The sequence below is a fragment of the Nelumbo lutea genome, chromosome 1, assembly GCF_056320005.1.
Source record: "Nelumbo lutea isolate HS-2025 chromosome 1, American lotus-T2T, whole genome shotgun sequence".
Lineage (NCBI taxonomy): Eukaryota > Viridiplantae > Streptophyta > Magnoliopsida > Proteales > Nelumbonaceae > Nelumbo > Nelumbo lutea.
The window spans coordinates 127428743-127450263 of record NC_142684.1 but is presented as its reverse complement, the minus strand read 5'-3'; the positions used below and the strand labels follow the sequence as shown (position 1 = coordinate 127450263).

At 33.3% G+C, this 21521-nt stretch overlaps 3 protein-coding genes across 3 annotated transcripts; 2 read left to right on the top strand and 1 right to left on the bottom strand.

Annotated features, from left to right (window-relative positions):
• The first annotated feature begins 2529 nt into the window (after positions 1-2529).
• On the top strand, positions 2530-5553 carry LOC148877444 (large ribosomal subunit protein uL5). The gene is made up of 5 exons (XM_088941281.1): positions 2530-2618; positions 2738-2845; positions 2940-2982; positions 3098-3293; positions 5156-5553. Exons 1-5 carry the CDS (start codon positions 2616-2618, stop codon positions 5352-5354), a joined length of 549 nt encoding a protein of 182 aa, XP_088797407.1. The 5' UTR covers positions 2530-2615; the 3' UTR covers positions 5355-5553.
• Positions 5554-6455: 902 nt separating this feature from the next.
• Positions 6456-8224, top strand: LOC148877443 (F-box protein At2g26160-like). The gene has a single exon (XM_088945450.1). It carries the CDS (start codon positions 6664-6666, stop codon positions 7951-7953), a length of 1290 nt encoding a protein of 429 aa, XP_088801576.1. The 5' UTR covers positions 6456-6663; the 3' UTR covers positions 7954-8224.
• Positions 8225-19960: 11736 nt separating this feature from the next.
• On the bottom strand, positions 19961-20347 carry LOC148877442 (uncharacterized). Its single transcript, XM_088969926.1, has one exon. The coding sequence runs from the start codon at positions 20345-20347 to the stop codon at positions 19961-19963; it is 387 nt and encodes a 128-aa protein (XP_088826052.1).
• Between the last annotated feature and the right edge of the window lie 1174 nt (positions 20348-21521).

Below are 21521 nucleotides of genomic sequence, written 5' to 3'. Positions count from 1 at the left end.
AGACAGCTCCGTTATGGTCTACTTGGTCAAGAATGAGGATCCCTGACTTTGCCCTGCCCATCTTAGTCATTCTTACTTGTATACTTGTTAATTAATTTATTTTTATTTTTTAAACCTACTTATTACTATTTTATGGTGGGGTTAAAAATCTTAACCCAAGGGGATCCTTGACTTTACCCCGCCCCTCAGTCATTCTTACTTGTATACTTATTTATTTATTTATTTGTTTATTTAAACCTACCTAGAACTATTTTATGGTGAGCTCAAAATCTTAGCCCCTTCCCTATCTCCCCCATCCTTGATTTTGCCCCGCCCCACCCTAGTCATTCTTGTATATGTATTAATTTATTAAATTCTTGTTTTTTAAACTTATCTAAAAGGCTAGAACTATTTTATATTATGTAATATAATATAGTATTGTTAGACAGTTTTGTATGCTCTTAGCTTCAATCAGAATGATGTACTCTCACTGATGGAAACCAAGATTGCCGGCAGTCGATTTCAATCATTGAGATTTGTTTTCAAAGTATATTTTATATGAGATATAAAAGTATATATATTGTGGTTTTTAAAATATTTGCAAAGGATTTTAATTCCCAGGATCCATATAAGTAGAGAGTGTAACATTGTTCATTGTAGCCGAGGGATAGGTCCTCTCTTGTCGGGCAGTGTATGATCATTGTGGGCTGAGAGGTTAAGTGTAAGACCATTGAGGATAATACGTGATGGGCTAATCTTGCATCTGCCCAAGTCCTTGGGTGTTACAAGGTGGCTTGGCCCAATGACCACTTAGGGTAAGTTTTGGGCCCATAGAACCCATTTGGTGGGTTTCAGGGGGTGCACTGTCCATAACAGTGTATTCGACCAGGCCTTGGGTCCCACGCCATACAAGGAAGCCCAACTGGGTAGCAGTTAGGAAGGTTAAGTGAGCACATAAGCTTAATGGGCCTAAAGCCTATTTTGAACTGGACTTATTTAATAAGTTAAATATGGGTGAATCCTGAGATGGATCAGCAGATAGGATATGGTCTTAACCCTATCCACCCAGAGAGTCCAGATCTGAATCATATTCAGATCTAGAAAACTTCTAATGAGATTAGGAGAAGGTTGATCTAATCTGTAGATAAGATAAGGGTTTATCCTTATCACCTAACAAGAGGTCTGGTCCAAATATGATTTGGATCAGCAGCTCCTAATCCAATTAGGAGCTTATCTTTTAGGATTACAAAAGAACTAGGGGGCGATAGCCTTTAGAAGAATCACATAACCAGATCCTGTTTAGAGTTGAAATCACAGAAGAAAGATTTCTGCAATCCCTGCAAAGATCTTTCTTGCCGCCTCCTTCCTGCACCCGCCAGACATCCAGTATGATCTCCAGTTGTGGGAGAAGTCAAGATTCGATTTTGACATCAGTTCTTTGAGAAATAATTGATAGGAAGCTGTACTTACGTTCCATCCTGCTATTTTTTGCGAATGACAGAATTCTTGGAGAAGAATACTGCTGATTCTGCTCCATCTTACATTACGCCATGTTCAGTGGGAGCCGTATTTGGATCATTCCTTGGGTGTGAACACATTCATTGGGAGATACTTTTTCTTCGTATAAGGTATATTCTTCTCCTATTCCTTTTGGTTCAGATTTGGTTCAGTTTATGATTTTCTAAGTAGGGAATGCGATTTCTAGTTGAAAGGGAGAGAAAAATTTTTGAAATTTGCCCCTTTATTTTTTAAGATTTGGGTGTCCATAGGATGAATCTCTCATCCCTTCAAGTATAATATAACATATATTATCATATTAATAATTATATATTATATTTATAATATAATCCAAGTGGGGTGGCAAATACCATCCCCGCCCCAGAGTTTCGGGTTTATTCTGAACCCCGACCAATGGTATAAAATCTGCTTCGATCTGGGTAGGGCCCATGGGACGGCTGAAATTAGGCGGTTTATACGATTAAAAACTGAACAATCGAATAAATTAAAATTTTAAAAACTCAACTAAAAAAATTTAAACCAAAATTGAAAGTGGATAATAGAAAAACCGATTTTTTTGGGTTCAATTTTTAGTTATTTCAGTTAAAGCCAAATTTTAATAATATATACTTTTTTATATATTATAACATGAAATATATATTATATTTTATAAAATATATATTATGAAATGAAATTTTATTATATTATATATTAATATATAAACACATAATATATTATTATATATTATGTGTTATATATTATATAATATATGTTATATATAATAATAGAAAGTTAGAATAATTCAGTTAACTGAATTTCTAATTTTAGAAACTGAAACTGAAAACTGAATTAATCAAAAATCAAATTTATCGAACCGATTTCACTAAAAACCAAACAACCCGAACCAAACAAACCAAAACCGAAAATTTCAATTCGGTTCTTCGGTTTTAACAGAATAGCGCTCACCATCTCTCTTCATTTTAGGGGTATTATTGTCATTTAAGAGGTTCCCACGAGGAATACAAATCCCTAGCATGTCCAGTCATCGTATTTCTCCTAGGGTTTCTTGTACCTCATCGCTTCCCTCCGTAAACTATCAACCTACTCGGTTGCCTCTGTAACCTCGGCTGTGGAGAGCAATGGTGGATCTTCTCATTCCTTTCTCTCTACTTGCTTAAGATTTCTTGTTTTCTTTTCTTCTTTCTATTCCTGCTTACTGGTCTGAGATCTTTCTAAATGAGTTTTTCTGTACCCAAAACAGGCTTCAGAGAAGAAACTATCGAACCCAATGCGGGAAATCAAAGTTCAAAAATTAGTCCTCAACATCTCCGTCGGTGAAAGTGGAGATCGTCTCACCAGAGCCGCGAAGGTTTCCCATATGCGTTTCTAACATTCTTAGTATGCCTCAGATCTAATTGTTTAGCCGGTTGTGTCTAAATCTATCTTTTAAATTCCAATTGTAGGTGTTGGAGCAGCTGAGTGGGCAGACCCCCGTTTTCTCAAAGGGTAAGTTCGATTTAGTCTTGCTTGAATATGCTCTGTTTATTACCAATAACAAACGCTCTGTCTACTTGTCTGTGATTTTGTTGTTGTTTGGGCTGATGGGTTGATGTCTTGACAGCTAGGTACACCGTTCGGTCTTTTGGTATAAGACGTAATGAGAAGATTGCATGTTACGTCACAGTCAGGGGTGAGAAGGCGATGCAACTTCTGGAGAGTGGGTTGAAGGTCAAGGAATACGAGCTGTTGAGGAGGAACTTCAGTGATACTGGATGCTTCGGTTTCGGTATTCAGGAGCATATCGATTTGGGTATCAAGTAAGCAGAAATTCCGTGCCTTTTCCATCAAGTTTTGCTGTTCTTTTGCTATGCTGATTAACATGAACTTGAATTAAAAGCCCATCGTTTGTGACTGTGTGTCGATTTTTTATTGGTGGTGATTTAATTGATTATCTGTAGATTGTAGGCAACGGTTCTGTCTTGTATATGAATTTGTTTTGGATATATTGGTGAACTTATACTCTGTTCAATCACTGACTAGCGAACTCAAGTAGTTTATACGAACCTTGCGTGATTAGGGAAAGTTCCCATAAGTGCTAACTTTTTATATTTTTCTGGTTTCGCTCCACTGTTTATTTTACTCATTCATTTTGAGTTGGAATTAATTGAATGCATGGTACAGTTTAGATCTATCTGTTGGGTATTTTTTTGGTTCTATTAATTGCTATAGAGAAGTTGCTTTCGTATTATATTCTCTAGGGCATATTGATTCATTTTAGGCTCTCCTCAAAAAGTTCCTTTGCACTTAATTTTTAACTCATGGCTTTAGGCACTCGCACTAGGTCTCTTTTTGTAGAAAGAAGACATTCTTATTTCTTTTATTTTGTAAGCACATTCTTATTTCTTAATATATGAACAATCTGTTTCTTTATTTTTATATAATAAAAACTTCAGAGGTGTTCCTTGCCTTTTCAAATGACTGTTTGCTCCATTGACGCCTGCTATCATGTCTGGTCTTTGAGGTTAATGGTGCCTAATAATGAAGTCTAGCAATTATTTTCTGTTGCATCTTCTTTTCTCCACACTTTACTGTTTCAGTGATACTCGTATTTTTCCAATAGAATATTTCTTTCTTTGACTATTTCCCATTGAGATGTTTGTAGATATGGTTTGCTATCTTTTCCTTTATTAAATTGAACTTCTATCGGGACAAATTGACGAATACATCCTGATTCTGCACTATCAATAATTGTGGCAAATTTATGTTTCTTAGTTCAAAACTTCAAAATACTTGTGGTTGTTATTTCCCATGTTAGGAGATTGGCGTATCTACATGTGAATTTTGCTTTCCATTTTTTCTTTAATACTCGTGTCAAGTTTGGGAAATTTTGTGGTGGAAGTGGCGCGGCTTGTAATAAGATTATATACTTTTGATTTTTTATGTTTTAGTATTTTTTTTGTAAATAATAAAGGGTTCTCTCAGGTTGTTTAATGAGCTTATCCAATAGCCCATGAATCTTCCATGTTGTTGAGGAAGTTTTGGTGCAGAAGACCTTGCCTATCAAAAAGTACCTTGTTTTGTGGACAACTGTTATATTAATTAAAAAACCTATGGTTGTTATTAATGGAATATATCTCCATAGTGTTGGATATGAGGTTGATATGGACTGTGGGATTGAAAGTTTGGCCAGGCCAATTCATCCTTTTATCTGGTTGAAAGTCGTTATCCACCAAATGATTACTCCATGACTCCATGTTGCAAAGATAGGTGGGGGGTCACGTAGAGAAACTACTTAATGTACCCAATTAGGAGATCTTTTTTACCTTCAACTAGGGTCCATTGCTTGGTGTAATGGTTGGATTGGCAAGCGTCAGAACATGGGTTTGAGTCTAAGAGAGGCCACTTAGTTAAAAAAGATGCCAAAGGTTAGGTCTGTATCCAATCCACCCCTCCCAAAACTCAGATGATCCTTTTCTTAAATCTTTAAATATATTCATTTCTCCAAGGTTGACGAGCATTTAGTACCTCAGGTACAGATTTGTTTTGGTTCAAGCCTGAAATGATATGCATGCTAATTCTTCCCTGCTTGAAATGCATTTTCCTTTTCCCAGTGCGCATGTTTTCAATACCTATTCTATTTGCACATAGTTAATATATTGATTGATACTTTCTGTTTTAGGTATGATCCTTCAACCGGTATTTATGGTATGGATTTTTATGTCGTACTCGAACGACCGGGATATCGCGTTGCACGCCGTCGTAGGTGCAAATCTCGTGTTGGGATCCAACACAGGGTCACAAAGGAGGATGCTATGAAATGGTTCCAAGTGAAATATGAAGGAGTGATCCTCAACAAGTCGCAGACAATAGTTTCTTAGGAAGATCCCCATCAATCTGGATCCCATTTTGTTTTGGCAATGTTTGTAGACCAGGAATATTCGTTCTGTTTTATGCGAACGTTTTGATATAAATGGATCTTACTAGTCGGTAGTTTATTAATTATTATGTCTTACAGTTTTATGGATGACGTTCTACGATAATGGTTGTTAGAGAATGAACTTTTATATTGTTTTGCAACCCCTGGTTTACAATCTGCACCATTAGCAAATGTTTCAACTTTTAACTACAGAAGTACAAGCTTTGTAGGACTAATTACTGTCTGTTATCGTATAAAAGTGAAACGGGGAATGATTCCGTTACATCTCATGCCAAAACGCTTTTGATGATGGATGAGGTTAGCCCATACAGTCTGAAGTTTGAAAATACACAAGACCCAGTATTGTAACTTGTAAGGAATTCTTTTCATGTCTTGGAGCTCTGAAAGCTCCTTGACCCGATGGTCTGAAGCCCCCTCTTCTATCAAGCATTCTATGACTAACTATTACAGTGGTTCCGAGAGGAACAAATATCACAAAAAATCCGGTCCTGATAGGCTGATACCCAATAAGTCGCCTGAAACATCAATCTAATCAAGCCAATAGTGCTGTGCATATTTTGTACTAGACCGTTGCCGCAATGCAACTCCTCCCTCCTTTTACTCGTTTCAGCTTTCTTTCTAGCCGGCAGGCAAATGTGATTACAGCATCATTACACCTCATGTAAAAAGCTGTGTACTTTGAAGCATGAAGAAGCATAACTCCATCCATACCTTGTCTTAAAGCCAAGTTAACTATAATAGGTGACGGGATTGGATATTAGACCATTTGCTCAAATAGGTTTTGACGTTTATCGTATCTATTCATCAGAATGCTCCTCACATTAATCCCACAATTGTCTCAGCCGTATATCAGGAACATCTTCACTACTTTGTGTGTTTTTATTCATGAGAAGATATTCCCAACACAAGGTGGAATGAGGCTGTAAGGAACAAATCTCAATACTTAAATGATATTCCTAAATAGGTTTTAATTCTTTGAAAAGTATTTCTTATAATGAATCTAGAGAAAAATATCACAAAAACTTTGCAAGATATTAATGTCTTTACCAGACCAGAATAAAACTTTGGGCCTATATGGCCCCAAACCGTTTTACACGAGCCAGATGATAGGCCCATGACTCTCTAGCGCTAGTAGTAACCAGTAAGGTTGTTTTCGTAAAGTTTATTCATAAAATTACTAAAAGGCCCTCCATGCTTTCTTCCGTTCTCCGCCACCTGAATTCTTAATTGGCGGGCGGTGACGCGGTGTGATGTCGGTCAATGTTTACCTCCTCACGGTGCTGGTGCCACAGCCCTCCTTGTACAGTTGTACACTCCCTCGTCAGCCTGCGCAGCTGTGCTCCGCTACCATGGCCGGCTGGTCGGACCTTCCGGACGAACTCTTAGTTCTCATCTGGAAACGGCTGAACTTGGTTGATTGTATTCGCTTCTCCGCCGTTTGCCCCTCCTGGAAATTTGCAGCAGAAGGGATGCTGAATCCTCTCGACCCTCCATCCCCCCACTCACCCTGGCTTATGCTCCCGGAAACCGACGCTGAAACTCGCAAATTCTTTAGCCTCTCAGAGGAAAAACTCTACAAGATCAAATTTCCCAAGCAGTTCTGTAACGCTGTCTGCTTTGGGTCCTTCCGTGGTTGGTTGGCACTCCAGGACGAAAACTGTGATGCTCATCTCGTAAATCCTTTCTCTCCTACAGCCCCTCGAATCCGACTCCCACCCGTGGCGACTCTCCCCTATGTTTCGAACGCCCGCCGATCAGAATCCAGTGCCGTAATCGAATATATATTTTCCGACGGATTCTCCGACACCCCTGCCAACCTCCGAGGGTATTTCATACATAAAGTGGTTCTGTCCTCAAGTCCTACGTTAGCTCCGCACGACTACATAGCCATGATAACCCACGGCGAGCAAGGAGATTTGGCCTTCTGTAGAGCTGGAGATGAGTCATGGACCATTTTGAGGAGAGGCTTCCGTCCTTACGACGACATCATTTACCACAAGGAGAGATTCTACACATTGGGTAATCATGGAGGTTTAGACGCTTGGGATGTTTCTTCCCCTTCTCCCAAGAGGACTGTAATTGCACAGGTTCCGCCAGTGTTGACTGGTGGCAGAGTTATTCATAAGAGATACTTAGTGGAGTCGTCAGGCGATTTATTGCAGGTTCTGAGGCATGATTACTTCGATGATGACGCTAACAGTCCTTCCCAGTCACATAGAACAGGTGGGTTCAAGGTTTTCAAGCTAGAGGAGCGGAGCTCTATGAACCCCGGGTGGGTGGAGGTGAAAAGCATAGGTGACCGTGTGTTGTTCTTGGGTGACAACTATTCTGTTTCTATCTCTGCTCGTGAATTTCCCGAATGCAGTGCGAACTGCATCTATTTCACCGACGACAATGGACTAGATTGCTCCATAAATACAGAATGGGGAGTTCATGATTTGGGCATCTTCAACATTCAAGAGAAAACCATCCAGTCATGTTACCCAACAGAATCACTGCGAATTATTGGCCGTTCGTTTTGGGTTACTCCATCTCTATAGCTTTTTTAGCTTGTTCATTTGAGTTGTGTTGCTATTTCTCCTATTTTCTTCACATCTAAAGTACTAGATGGTTGTGTGCATGCTCTCTGTTACAGAATTCAGTTTTTGATTCTTAATATTGCCTTCTTGCCAGGCTGGTATGTTCAATTTCTATTGCTTGGTAGGCGATAAAAGAATTATAGTTTAGTTCCTTTCTGCGACATAGTAATTTCCCAGTTCACATCAATGTTAAAGGGGTGTTCTCTTTGTTAATGGTAGATTAACTCTGATATATTGTTTTTACTTTTTTAGTTCATCACTTGCAGTTACTGAGACACCAACCTTTTAGTTAAGGTTAGGAGCAAATGGGTTGTTTCCCATCTGCATTCTTTCCAGTAAAATCTTGAACCTGCACGTTTGGATTGAGTACCATTGTGGTTTGAAATACTGGTTGAAAATTTCGTTTTAGATTATCAGATTTAGGTTCAAACTGAGCTTAATGTGGATTATTTGGGTGGGTCAATGGAAATGATTGGCTTGGTGTTGGATTGTTCAATTCTGCCCTTGTCTGCTACTTCTTGAAATCTGCAATAGCATAGATGGATTTCCTTCATCTTCCACTGTCTCACTCTCCCTGATTTATGCTCTCTGTAAGAGACACTGAAACACAAGAAGTCTTTATCCTCTCATGGTTGGCATTTGATGATGAGCCCCCCAATTTACAGACCTTTTTCCCTGTCGTTCTGTTTTAAGATGCAAAGCTTTCAAAGAAGGTTCTTAAAAGGATTTTCATAGGGCTGCAAATGGTGTCCGGTTGTCTGAATTTGAATATTAAGGGTGATCCGGATCCAATCTGCTTGTAATTCTATCAAATATGGATCCACCACCATCGGATCTGATATAATCCAATTTGGTGTATATATACACCAACCTGTGCATTGAACAGGGCCCTCCTCCCTGTCCCTTGCCCCCATAGTCAAGACGCTCCACCCCATCCCTGCCCCCTCCCTTGGTGGTGGGGCAGGTTCAAGGTGAGGCACCCATTTTTTGTCGAGTTCAAGGCGAGGCAAATCTCTAAAATTTCCCCAAATGAGGCAATCACTAAAAAATAATCTAATTTGTTGATATTTTATAAATAGGATTATGGGAATTTGGGGGGGGGGGTATTTTAAGAATTGGATTATGACAATTTGGGGGTATTTTATAAATGGAATTGTGGGATCCTAGGATTATAATAATATGAGAAAAACTTAGAGATATTTTAAAAATCAATATTAAATCTACTAATATTTTATTAATTTATCATCAGGTTTGAGGTATGCAAACCTCGTCCCTTCCCTGTCCCTGATTTGGAGTAAAAATATTTTCCCCATTTGGCGCTTGAGGTGGGATAGAGTAGGGCTCTAGTTTTACAGGGAAAATTGCCATCCATACAATTCTAATGATTTTATATAACTAATTAACTAACAATAAATTAAATAACAATATTAAATGTATAGTAAATTAGTACAATAACAATAAATTAATGTGAATTAATGTAAATTATTTACTTTTTAAGCCTAAATTATTTACTATTAATCAATATGATGTAATTATAGTAAATTCATGTAATTATGGTAAATTACGTTAATTTTAATTTAAAGTAAAGAATTTGTTGTTAATTAATGTAAAACCAAGTATTGTTGAAGTCGACCAAGTGGTCTAGACCGCTATGGATAGATTTAATATTTTTCTAAATTATTTTATAATTATTTATTAAAATAATAATAATGGATTGTTATTTAAATAAATATGAAACAATTTCTGGTATATTATTTTCCTAATTTAATTTTCCTAAAATTTTTAATAATTATTTAGTTGAATAGTAATAATGACCTATTATTTAAATAGTTTTGGAGAATATTTTTTTTCATAGATTGGTTTTATAATTTTTTAATATTATTATTTAAAAATTATGGATTTTAAGTTAAAGAGTTTCCTTGAATTATTTGATAATTGTTAATTATAATTATTGATTTTATAGAAATTAGTAAATTATGCCAATTTGTAATATCTTTTATGAAAAATAATTGTTGTAAAAATTTAATAAAATTTTATTAAATTACACAGATTAGTATAAATTACACTAAATATTAAAAATTTGAACATTTATTAATTAACCAATGGTTAGTTTTTAGTAATGGTTGGTTAGTTTCGAGTGACCAATTTCCTTACCAAACCAAATCTATTTGGCTAGCCAAACAATCTCCAACCAAACTGAATTTCCTAGTGAACATTCTTAATTTCAGCTAAATTAATAGTCTAATCTCTAACAAATAACAATAGTTTAGTCTCTAATAATTATTAAAAATTTATTGCGGAATACATAATTGCTGAAAATATATTTATAGCAAAAATATAACAAATAACTAATAAAAAGCTTTAATACCTCTAAGTTAACTAATCTACTTCCACTATTTCAATAATATTTATTTTTTTCATTTATTTATATTTTATATTTTTATTAAAGCTACTATAGAATTTTGTTATTTAATCTATATTTTTTGTTTTTCAAATAATGTTTAAAATATGGTTTAGTATTCAAATTTTTATATTAAAAATATTTAAAATTTATTAAAAAATAGTATATAAAACATACATAGTTCCCCAAATCAGGGATGGGAGAGGGACGGGGAAGAGATTGGGTGGGGATGGGCAAAATATGTTTGCTCTAAATCAGGGATGGGAGAGGGACGAGGTTTGCATATAATTTCCCAAACCCAATGGTAAATTTGTAAAATATTAGTAGGTTTAATATCGACTTTTTAAAATATCACTAAGTTTTCCTCATATTCTTATAATCTTAGGATTCCACAATTCTATTTATAAAATACGCACTGGGGATGTGGTAGGGATGGGGTAGAGTGTCTTGACTACAGGGCGAGGGATAAGGACATAGATGGTGCCATATCCCATGCATTGCATGGGGCCCTGCTAGTTATAAATACTTTGTGCTTTGGATAATTTTTTAAAGTTATAACATAATTTTGTTATTTAATCTATTTTTGTTTTTGAAATAATATATAAGATATGATTTAGTTATTAATATTTTGATATTAATTTGAAGTTTTTAAAATTAGTTATTTATAACATTATTTAATTAGTTAAATAATACCATTATTTAAAATGTTAAAATATTATTATTAATTAAATTTAATAATTCATGAAGTTATAATTTATACTATTATTACATAATTTATTTATTAATTTTTTAAAATATAAAATTATTATTAATTCAAAAGTTATGAAATCTATTATAATTATTATTCTACTCTTAAGAACTTTTTTCTAAAATTTATTACATAATTTCGTTATTTTAACTATTTAAAAGTTAATTATGTTAATATTTCATTATTTAAATATGTAAGTAATATGTAAAATATTTAATCTTTTTTGTTACTTGAATTTTGTTTCTTTAAATTTATTAGTAATTTTAAATATTTTGTTATTTAAACAATTTTTTAGTTATATCTTTAAAATATTATTTAGTTATTAAATTGAATAGTTATATCGTTATTACATAATTTCGTTATTATTTTTGTAAAATATAAAATTATTCTTTAAAACATTATTATTTTAATAATACAATTATTTAAAAGGATAAAATATGAACTATTTATTAAATTTAATAATGCATGAAATGATAATTTATAATATTATTAGATAATTTTGTAAAATATAAAATTATTATTAATTCAAAAGTTATAAAATCTATTATAATTATTATTCTACTCCTTATATTTTTTAAAATTTATTACATAATTTCATTATTTTAACTATTTAAAATTTAATTATGTTAAATATTTAAATAATATTTAAAAATTTTAATCTTTTTTATGTAAATTTTATTTCGTTAAAGTTATTATGCAATTTTAAATATTTTGTTACATAATTATTTATCTATTATTTATATTTTGTTATTTAAAAAAAATATATATATATATTTAAAATATTATTTAATTATTAAATTAATTGAATAATCCACAAAATTGTAACTTAGATTTTATATATATATATATATATATATATATATATATATATATATTATTTAGTTTTTAAATTAATTGAATAATCCACAAAATTATAAATTAGATTGTTATTACATAATTTCATTATGAATTTCATAAAAATATAAAATTATTAATAATATGAATATAATTAAACCTATTTCAATTATTTTTATTTATGTTTTTAAAATATTGATTAATTATTATAATGGAATTATTAATAATATGAAATTTTTATTTTTGTTTTTATAATGTTATTTAGTTATTAAATTAATTGAATAATCCACAAAATTATAACTGAGATTGTTATTACATTATTTTATTATGAATTTCATAAAAATATAAAATTATTAATAATATGAATATAATTAAACCCATTACAATTATTTTTTGTGTTTTTAATAAATATTTTAAAGTTTTTAATATAATTCTATTATAATATTTAAATAATCATTAAATGTTTTAATTGAAACTTTCTTTAGATAGATATTGATGAAAAGTGGGGGAGAGGATAAATTGGAATTATAGATAATTAAGGAGATAAATAGGAAATAGTGTATAAATATAAATAATTTAGGAAAAAGTTTTGCTAGTTTCCTAATATAAAGGAGGGGAAAAAAGGAGATAAGCCATGTGAGGTGGCAACTCCTAGTGCTTCTAGAGGGAGTCTTGCACCGCCTCTAGAATTGCTCCCGTGCGATGTACGGGATTTCTTAAGCAAAAGCTAAATAATAGAATGGGTCATTTACTAAAACACCCTCTATTGTTTCATGGATTTACTAAAATCTACTTTATAGTTTGTATTTTACTAAAACACCACTTATAATTTGCGGTGGATTTAATCAATCTTCCATTAGATGACAGTGGAAAATGATAGTGTTAACCCTAATGTTCATTTAAATAAATTTAATCAAAAGAAAATAAAAAAATATCATTTTTGCCTATAATAAGACACAGACAACCACTCTATTGGCTATATTTGGTCAATTTTGTTTACTGTACAAAAAAGTGTTAAGGGTATTTTTGGAATAAAAAATCATGGGCCTAGTGGCAAAACAAACACTTAATGAAAGTTTGATTAAGTAAATAAGTTGTAAAATATATGGGATATTTTACTAAAATAAAAACTATAAGGTAGGTTTAAGTAAATTTGTAAAATTATAAGGTGTGTTCTAGTAAATGACCCTAATAGAAACACATAAGAGTATACAATTGTTTTATATTTTCCGCTTTTTAAAAAATTAATAATTATTCATATTTTATATATACTACTTTTAATAATTTTTTTATAAAACAAAAATAACAACAATTAATTTCAGTTAGGTTTATTCATCAAATTGATGATACCGATCAACCTGATCAATTCAACCTGAGTTGGTCGGTTTTCTAATACTTTAAGTCAACTTTGGTTTAAAAATTTCCCAACTCGACCAAGTTGGATCAATTTCGCTTTGGCCATTTGTAAACCAACCAAAACCGGATGACCTGGCCATTGATATATATATATATATATATATATATATATATATATATTAATATTTTATATTTTAAATATAATTTTTAATATAAAAAGTGAGAAATTTCCCATATTTCTTAGTCTAAAATGTTTTATATCATAAATTTAAATTTTAATGATTGCACTATAATTTTTAAAATTTAAATTTAATTTTTTAGTTTAAATCTTTTGAACCGATTGACCAAACCAAGAAGTCAACCCAAACCGATACAACGTGAATGGGTTGGTTTCACAAATGGTTAGTTGGTTTCAGCTCACCAACTCCCCAACTTGACTTGTTCAATTTGGTTGGCCAAATAGCCTACAACCAAACTAAACCAACTCATGAACACTCATAATTTCAGTTAACTCAATAGTCTCAAATCTGATAAATAAAAATAGTTTATTATCTAATAATTATTGAAAATTTATAGCAATTATTGAGAATATATTAATAATGAAAAAAATACAATAATTACTAAAAATATATTAAATTAGTCATTAAATAGTATAACCTCAAATAATAGTTTAATATCTAATAAATATTAATCAATAAGTTACAACAATAAATACAATAAGCACAATAAACAAGACTTAAAAATTTCAATAATAGTAGTTTAAACCCAATAATTATTGAAAGTTTTCCGTTAAATAACAAAAATAAATTTATACATAATTATTGAAAATACATTTATCACAAAAAACAATAAATAATTACTAAAATGCAATAAATACTAATATTAGAATATATAATTATATAATAAATATGTATTAAGAGTTTAAAATTATTATTAATAAATATTAATTTTTATGAAAGTTATTTTATTGAATTATTAATTGATACAAGTGAAATTAGTTTTCTAAAATATTATATATATATATATATTAATATTTTATATTTTAAATATAATTTTTAATATAAAAAGTGAGAAATTTCCCATATTTCTTAGTCTAAAATGTTTTATATCATAAATTTAAATTTTAATGATTGCACTATAATTTTTAAAATTTAAATTTAATTTTTTAGTTTAAATCTTTTGAACCGATTGACCAAACCAAGAAGTCAACCCAAACCGATACAACGTGAATGGGTTGGTTTCACAAATGGTTAGTTGGTTTCAGCTCACCAACTCCCCAACTTGACTTGTTCAATTTGGTTGGCCAAATAGCCTACAACCAAACTAAACCAACTCATGAGCACTCATAATTTCAGTTAACTCAATAGTCTCAAATCTGATAAATAAAAATAGTTTATTATCTAATAATTATTGAAAATTTATAGCAATTATTGAGAATATATTAATAATGAAAAAAATACAATAATTAATAAAAATATATTAAATTAGTCATTAAATAGTATAACCTCAAATAATAGTTTAATATCTAATAAATATTAATCAATAAGTTACAACAATAAATACAATAAGCACAATAAACAAGACTTAAAAATTTCAATAATAGTAGTTTAAACCCAATAATTATTGAAAGTTTTCCGTTAAATAACAAAAATAAATTTATACATAATTATTGAAAATACATGTATCACAAAAAACAATAAATAATTACTAAAATGCAATAAATACTAATATTAGAATATATAATTATATAATAAATATGTATTAAGAGTTTAAAATTATTATTAATAAATATTAATTTTTATGAAAGTTATTTTATTGAATTATTAATTGATACAAGTGAAATTAGTTTTCTAAAATATTATGTATATATATATATATATATATATATATATATATATATATATATATTTAATTATTACTAAAGTTATTTCAGTATTAATTTTGTAAAATATTAAATTATTAATTTCAATTTTATGTTATAATTATTTTTCAACTTTTCAGTTTTTTAAATTTTTTACATAAATTCTATATTTTAACTAATATAAAATATAGTTATGTTAAATATTTTGTTATTTAAAATATTTAGTTATTTAAATACTTAAATAATATGTAAAATATTTATTTTTTAAAATATTAATTATTTATTGAATTTAATAGTCCAAAAAATTATAATTTATACTATTATTACATAATTTCATTATTACTTTTGTAATATATTAAATTATTATTAATTTCAATTTTATGTTACATATTAAATTATTATTAATTTGAATATTATGTTGTAATTATTTTTCTACTTTTAAGAAAATTTTAAATTCATTACATAATTTCGTTATTTTATATATTTAAAATCTAGTTATGCTAAATATTTAGTTATTTGAATATTTAAATAATATGTAAAATATTTATTTTTTTGTTATTTATTGATTTTAGTAATCCATAAAATTATAATTTATACTATTAATACATAATTTCATTAATAATTTTGTAAGATATTAAATTATTATTAATTTCAATTTTATGTTATAATTATTTTTCTACTTTTACGAAAATTTTAAATTTATTAAGTATTTTCGTTATTTTAACTATTTAAAATCTAGTTTTGTTAAATATTTAAATAATATGTAAAATCTTTAAAATTTCTTGTTATTTGAGTTTTTTTTTTATATTTAAAGCTATTACATATTACTAAATATTTTTTTATATAATTATTTATATATTTATAATATCTTGTTATTTATGATCTTTTTTATTGAAATATTGAAATACTATTTTATTTCTTAATGTTAAATTTTTATTATTTGAATAACATTTAGATATAGATAAAAAATGGGGGAGGGAATAATAGGAATTAGAGATAATTTAGGAGAGAAACTCTCTACTAAATTAGAAATAATTTTGGAAATAAATAAGAATTAGAGATAATTTAGAAGATAAATAGGAGCTAGAGATATTTAGGAGAAAGTAGGGGATAGTGGGGCAGGTCATTTAGGAGAAAACTAAAAAATGATATGGACTTAAAAACTAAAAGATTCAAAAAAAGGAGAATTTCTTGACCGCTTTGTTTTAATATATAATATAGATAGATAGATAAAAAGTGGGGGAAAGGATAAATCGGAATTAGAGATAATTTAGTAGAGAAGCTTTTCATCAAAGGAGATCCCCTGGGTTGGACAAATAGTTCCATGTAGAATGCCTTAAAGGATCAATATCTTTTATCTACTGTTAAATGATGCCTTCAAAAATGAAATCATGAATGCCATGGTTAGGGAAGATTGCCTTTTACAAGTTATTTCATTGTAGCAATTAAGTCACTCTCTTAGAGGAGGACCCAACTTAGTTGAATGATCCTAAATAATTCTATTTTTTGTTCGGTTCTGATGATTCGCGATTTGGTGCTTCTTGCTGGTTGGTAGTTTGGACATCGAATTGAGTAGGTCGCTTGGTCGAGATGCAAGAGAGAAGTAATCAGAGTGTTCGGGTTGCTTGACCCAGGGTGGGCAATCTGATGCTTAAGTTAGTGAGCTGGTATTTGATTTCAAGAGATCAAAGAGAGCTAGAGTTCTTAAAGAGCTAAGTCACACGTACCTTATGAGCTTGGAGATGAGGCCCTTATATAGGCGAGCTATCGTGAGCCTCATGAAACACGTTCGGGATTTCTGGTTCATCTGGTTCGGAGGTGGTTTCATGCCTGGAGGTGGATTCGTGTAAGTAGGTAATGCTTATCCAATCCCGGCCAAAGCGGGCAGGGTGATAATCGACTATACCGACATGGCATTGTGATCCCGAGGAGGTCACTTAACAAGTCAAGCAGGTCGCCAACTAGAGTCAAGTCAGAATGGTGGAAGTAGGTTGCCTCTTACGCTGACCTAAGTTCTTTCATAGCTGTTTGTAGTTCGGCCTATTGGAGTGGTGTCAAGGTCATCGATGTAGTTGTGAAGTGCCCAAAGTGCTCCTGGGGTTTGTTTACATGGGGCCAAGGTATCACTTTTTCCATTCTACAATGCCATGAATCGTGATATCATTGGAGGACCAAATTACCCCTCATTAATTGCTCCCCACTCCCGAGTCCAGCATGATTAGTCCAATGAGGGAGTAGTCTTAACCTGAGATGATTTGGTCTGAGCTCCATCCTCAATCATGGTCCGACCAATGGCTTAGGATTGGGTTAGTTCACTCGATCCAACCAAGGCATGAGGTAACATACTGGGGACGTGCAGACTTCACACATCCATTTGGTCGCGCAGACGTCAAAAATGCTAAACTGATTTTACTTCGGAATACGAACCGTTACGTCCTTGAGAACAGTCAGATCCAACTAATCTCAACCGTCCATAGTTTGTTCATCTATTTATAAATATGACCCTCAGGGGACCATTTCACTCGTCCCTAACCTTGGAATTTTGGTGCATAGTGAGGTCGCAGAGATCGACATTGTTGAATTTGTCGGTGTTGTCGGCAAGGTCGATTTTTTCATTCTAGGTGAGTCATCTCCCCCTTGATCCGTTCTTTTCTTTTATCATGTCAGGTGTCAAAGCCGAGGAAGATAGGGGTCCATCTTGCCAGGCCAAGGAGGAGTCCTCGACCTAGGAACGACGAGGTTCCAATAAAGGAGCCTTATCTTCCAGTCATCAACTCAAAAAATAAATCCAAGTTCGGTTCCACCGAACTAGCTGCCGAGGACGTTTATGAGCATGTAGACCGGTATAGGATTCTAGACCAATTTGGATATTCCATTCCCCTTGGGCAGTTCCCGTGGGAGCATGACGATGACGAGGTCACTATCTTTGAGGAGGCCTTGAAAGCGGGACTTTGGTTCCCTCTTCACCCCCTTATTCCCAAGGTGCTGAACTACTACAATATTAGCCTCGATCAACTTCATTCAAACTCTATTAGGACCCTGGTCGGCATCATCTACTTTTGTTACTATGCCAACTTCCCCTTAGATCTTAAGACCTTCGCCAACATATTCCACATAAAGAAAAATCCTTCCAGTACTCCCGGGATGTATAGCTACTACCTGCCGTACGGGCCTTTCCTTCCAAGGTACTAAACTGGAAGATGAGGTATTTCTTTCTCAACCGGAATGGTGGGTGGCTGTTCTCAATGGCCTGGAGAGTGGGGATTAAGGAATCAAGGGAGGATACATTGAGTGAGCGGATGTAGATTAGGTGCAACTTTTAGTGGATAGGAGGTCGGAGCTGAGTGAATTCTTGGCTAAAGAGAAGTTGATCTAGGCAAGGCTAAGTCCTCCAGGCAGGTCGTCATTTTGAGATCTAGCATATATCTTTCTCTCTTTTGTCTTGACTTATCTTTGAACTTATCGTGTAGGAAACATGTTGGGCATACCAATTTTCGGGCTGTTCCAGGCTATGGGGAGGAAGAAGAGGAAGGTGACTCCCCAGGAAGCTCCTCAGGTCATAACTTCCAAACCCACTGGACGGAATGCAACCAAAGTCGTGCCAGTGGTTGACCTCGTCAAGGAGGAATGACTGGAGGGGACCTTGCTTGAACCTGAGGCCACTTGGACTTTTGAGGAGCCCCTTCCACAACTTGGGGATGAGGCGATCACTACTTCGAATTCCAAGGGGCCACTTCTAAAGAAAAGCGCACCATCATGGACTTCTGGACAACCTTGTTAAAGAACAAAGAGGCCATCTTTCCAGAGGAGGTCACAAATCTTAGTGAGTTGCATCTTGGTGAACTAGGTGGGAAGCTTATGCACTACATCTTGGTGGTATTTTCTTGACCTCTTTCTTCATACCTAGCCAAAGTTTAGCTTGTTGTTGATATACCATTTTTTTAGGCAAATGCCATGGCCCATGCAATGTTGGATCATGCCTAGAGGAGAGCTGGTAGAGCCCAAGTTCTTGAGAAGGAGGTGATGCAGTACCGTCTCGCATGGAACAAGCTAGCCGTCTCATCCATTACTTAAAGGCCGAGATTGTCCAAGAGCGAAGTCACGATGCTAACTTGGTGAGCACCATTGAGAAGTTGACTGACGAACTAGAAGCCAAAGGCTTCAAGTTACAAGAGGAGGTTGAGCTTGTTGAGCTTCAAGGGAAACTTCTTGATGACGTCTGTGCTGCTGAGGTCCGAGATATCGAGAACTTCAAGTCTTTGCCTAACTTTCTAAAGGATAGAGAGGAGTTCGGGACATGTGCCTTCTGCCAGGGCTTCAAGCTATGCCAGATGTTAGTGGCCTTGGTGTGCCCCGACTTTGACTTGGCCAAGCTGAAGAGTTCGGCGTTCACTAATGAGATGATGAACTGGGTCAATCAAGAGTCTGATTTACATTATTGAATGAAATGGACTTTTTTGCATATACTGTGCCCCTCTTTCTTACCTTCTACTTTCTATCACTAGAAAATAGGCTAAATGTCAAAACACGATTTGAGGTTGCCAAGGTGTACCTATGCCTATACTTTTAAAGTGACTAGGCTTATGATTTCGGCTAAGTCAAAACGTTGTCGATTTGTCAAACTGTAGACATCTTTCAGGTCGACATAGGGGGCCTTAAAGCTGAAAGCGGTTTGGCTTTCCCTTGTTCGCTTCACCAGGTCACCGTAGCAGGTGGTCTATACTTTTGTTCTTGCGTACGTAGTTTGAAACTTCCGAATTCCTCATAATTAGTATTTCCTTAAGTTATCATCAATGTTCCATGCATGGGGTACTTGCCTCCCTTCCAACATTTCGAGCTCATATGCGTCTTCATCGATCACCTTGAGTGCTTTGTAGGGGCCTTCCCAATTCAGACAAAGCTTTCCCACATTGGGCTCAGGTACCATAACCTTCCTGAGTAACAGGTCGCCAACTCGAAGTTTACGTTTCTTAACTCGAGCATTATAATACTGAGCTACCCATTGTTGGTATGCTGCAGTCTGAATGTAGGCTAAGTGGCGGACCTCTACCACTAAGTCGATGTTAGTCCACAGCTTGTCCTCGTTAGCCTCCTTGTCATATGTCTCAAACCGCAAGGTTGACACTTTGATATTGGTTGGGATGGCAACATTCATTCCATTCGTTAGGTTGAAAGGAGTCTCGCCAATCGCTGTGTTAATAGTAGTTCGGTAGGCCCAGAGAACACTAGGCAACTCGTCCACCGACAAACCTTTAGCTCAAAAAATCCAAGCTTTTAGTCCGGTTTGTCACTTTGGCTTGACTATTTTTCTGGGGGTGGGCCATTGACGTGAAGTTATGCTAGATTCCTATCTCGGCACACTAGTTCTAGTACTTGATGTCTTTGAACTACTTCATGTTGTTCGGTATCAGCACCTTGGGGAGTCTAAATCTACAAACGATATTCCTCCAAATGAAATTCTGGACATTACGAGCTGTGATGGAAACCAATAGCTCGACTTTTACCCACTTGGTAAAATAGTTGACCGTGACCACTAAAAACCTCCTTTGCCCAGTCACAGGTGGGAAGGGACCAAGGATATCTATCCTCCATTGTGTGAATGGCCATGAACTAGTAAGGTACCTTAGGTCGGTGGCTGGCTGATGTGGTATATCAGCGTGCTATTGAGATTTGTTACACTTCCGAACTAACTCCATTGTGTCTGCCTTCATTGTGGGCCGGTATAAAGGAATTGATCCAAAATTCATTTGAAGCAATGATATCTCTTGTATTCGATGCATTCACATCTTTTTATTAAATCATTTCTTTCAAATTCATATATTTAAATCCATTCCCTTGCATAGCATGAGAATTTTTCTAGTTAATAAGAAGTCAATGCTGTTTGGGTAATACCATCTCTTTTTTCTTCGTTACCACCCTTATATCGGTATAGAGCCATTGGGATTGAAGATGAGTTTAGGTGAAGGTAAAAATCAAATTAGGAAAAGTTAAGGGTTATCATCTAAAATTTGCCTTCATTTTCCACCATTTCTCTTAAACTTTCATTGACTTTTCAAAACCTCTAGAGACCCTTGTTAGAGATCCACCATTAGGAGATGGATGGGTTTCTTGTAAATTAACTATATTGTCCCTCTATTTGACTTTTTCATTAAGAAAACTTGTGCGATGATGGAATTTATTATTGTACCCCTCCATTTAATGTTTGGGGGTTCATATCATCATCCAAATGGGCTTGGGTAGGGGTGTAAGCAAGTGAAACCAACTTGTGAGCTACTAAAGTTTAGCACGCTAGATAATTGAACTTGGATCTAAGATTATTGAGCCAAGTA

What these genes read in the sequence shown, in the direction of transcription:
- LOC148877442 (XM_088969926.1), bottom strand. Translation starts at nt 20,347, where the DNA reads ATGAATGTTGCCATCCCAACCAATATCAAAGTGTCAACCTTGCGGTTT.
- LOC148877443 (XM_088945450.1), top strand. Translation starts at nt 6,664, where the DNA reads ATGTCGGTCAATGTTTACCTCCTCACGGTGCTGGTGCCACAGCCCTCC.
- LOC148877444 (XM_088941281.1), top strand. An exon ending in GTCTCACCAGAGCCGCGAAG is followed by an intron (nt 2,846 to 2,939) that starts GTTTCCCATATG and finishes TTCCAATTGTAG; the next exon opens with GTGTTGGAGCAGCTGAGTGG. An exon ending in CATATCGATTTGGGTATCAA is followed by an intron (nt 3,294 to 5,155) that starts GTAAGCAGAAAT and finishes TTTCTGTTTTAG; the next exon opens with GTATGATCCTTCAACCGGTA.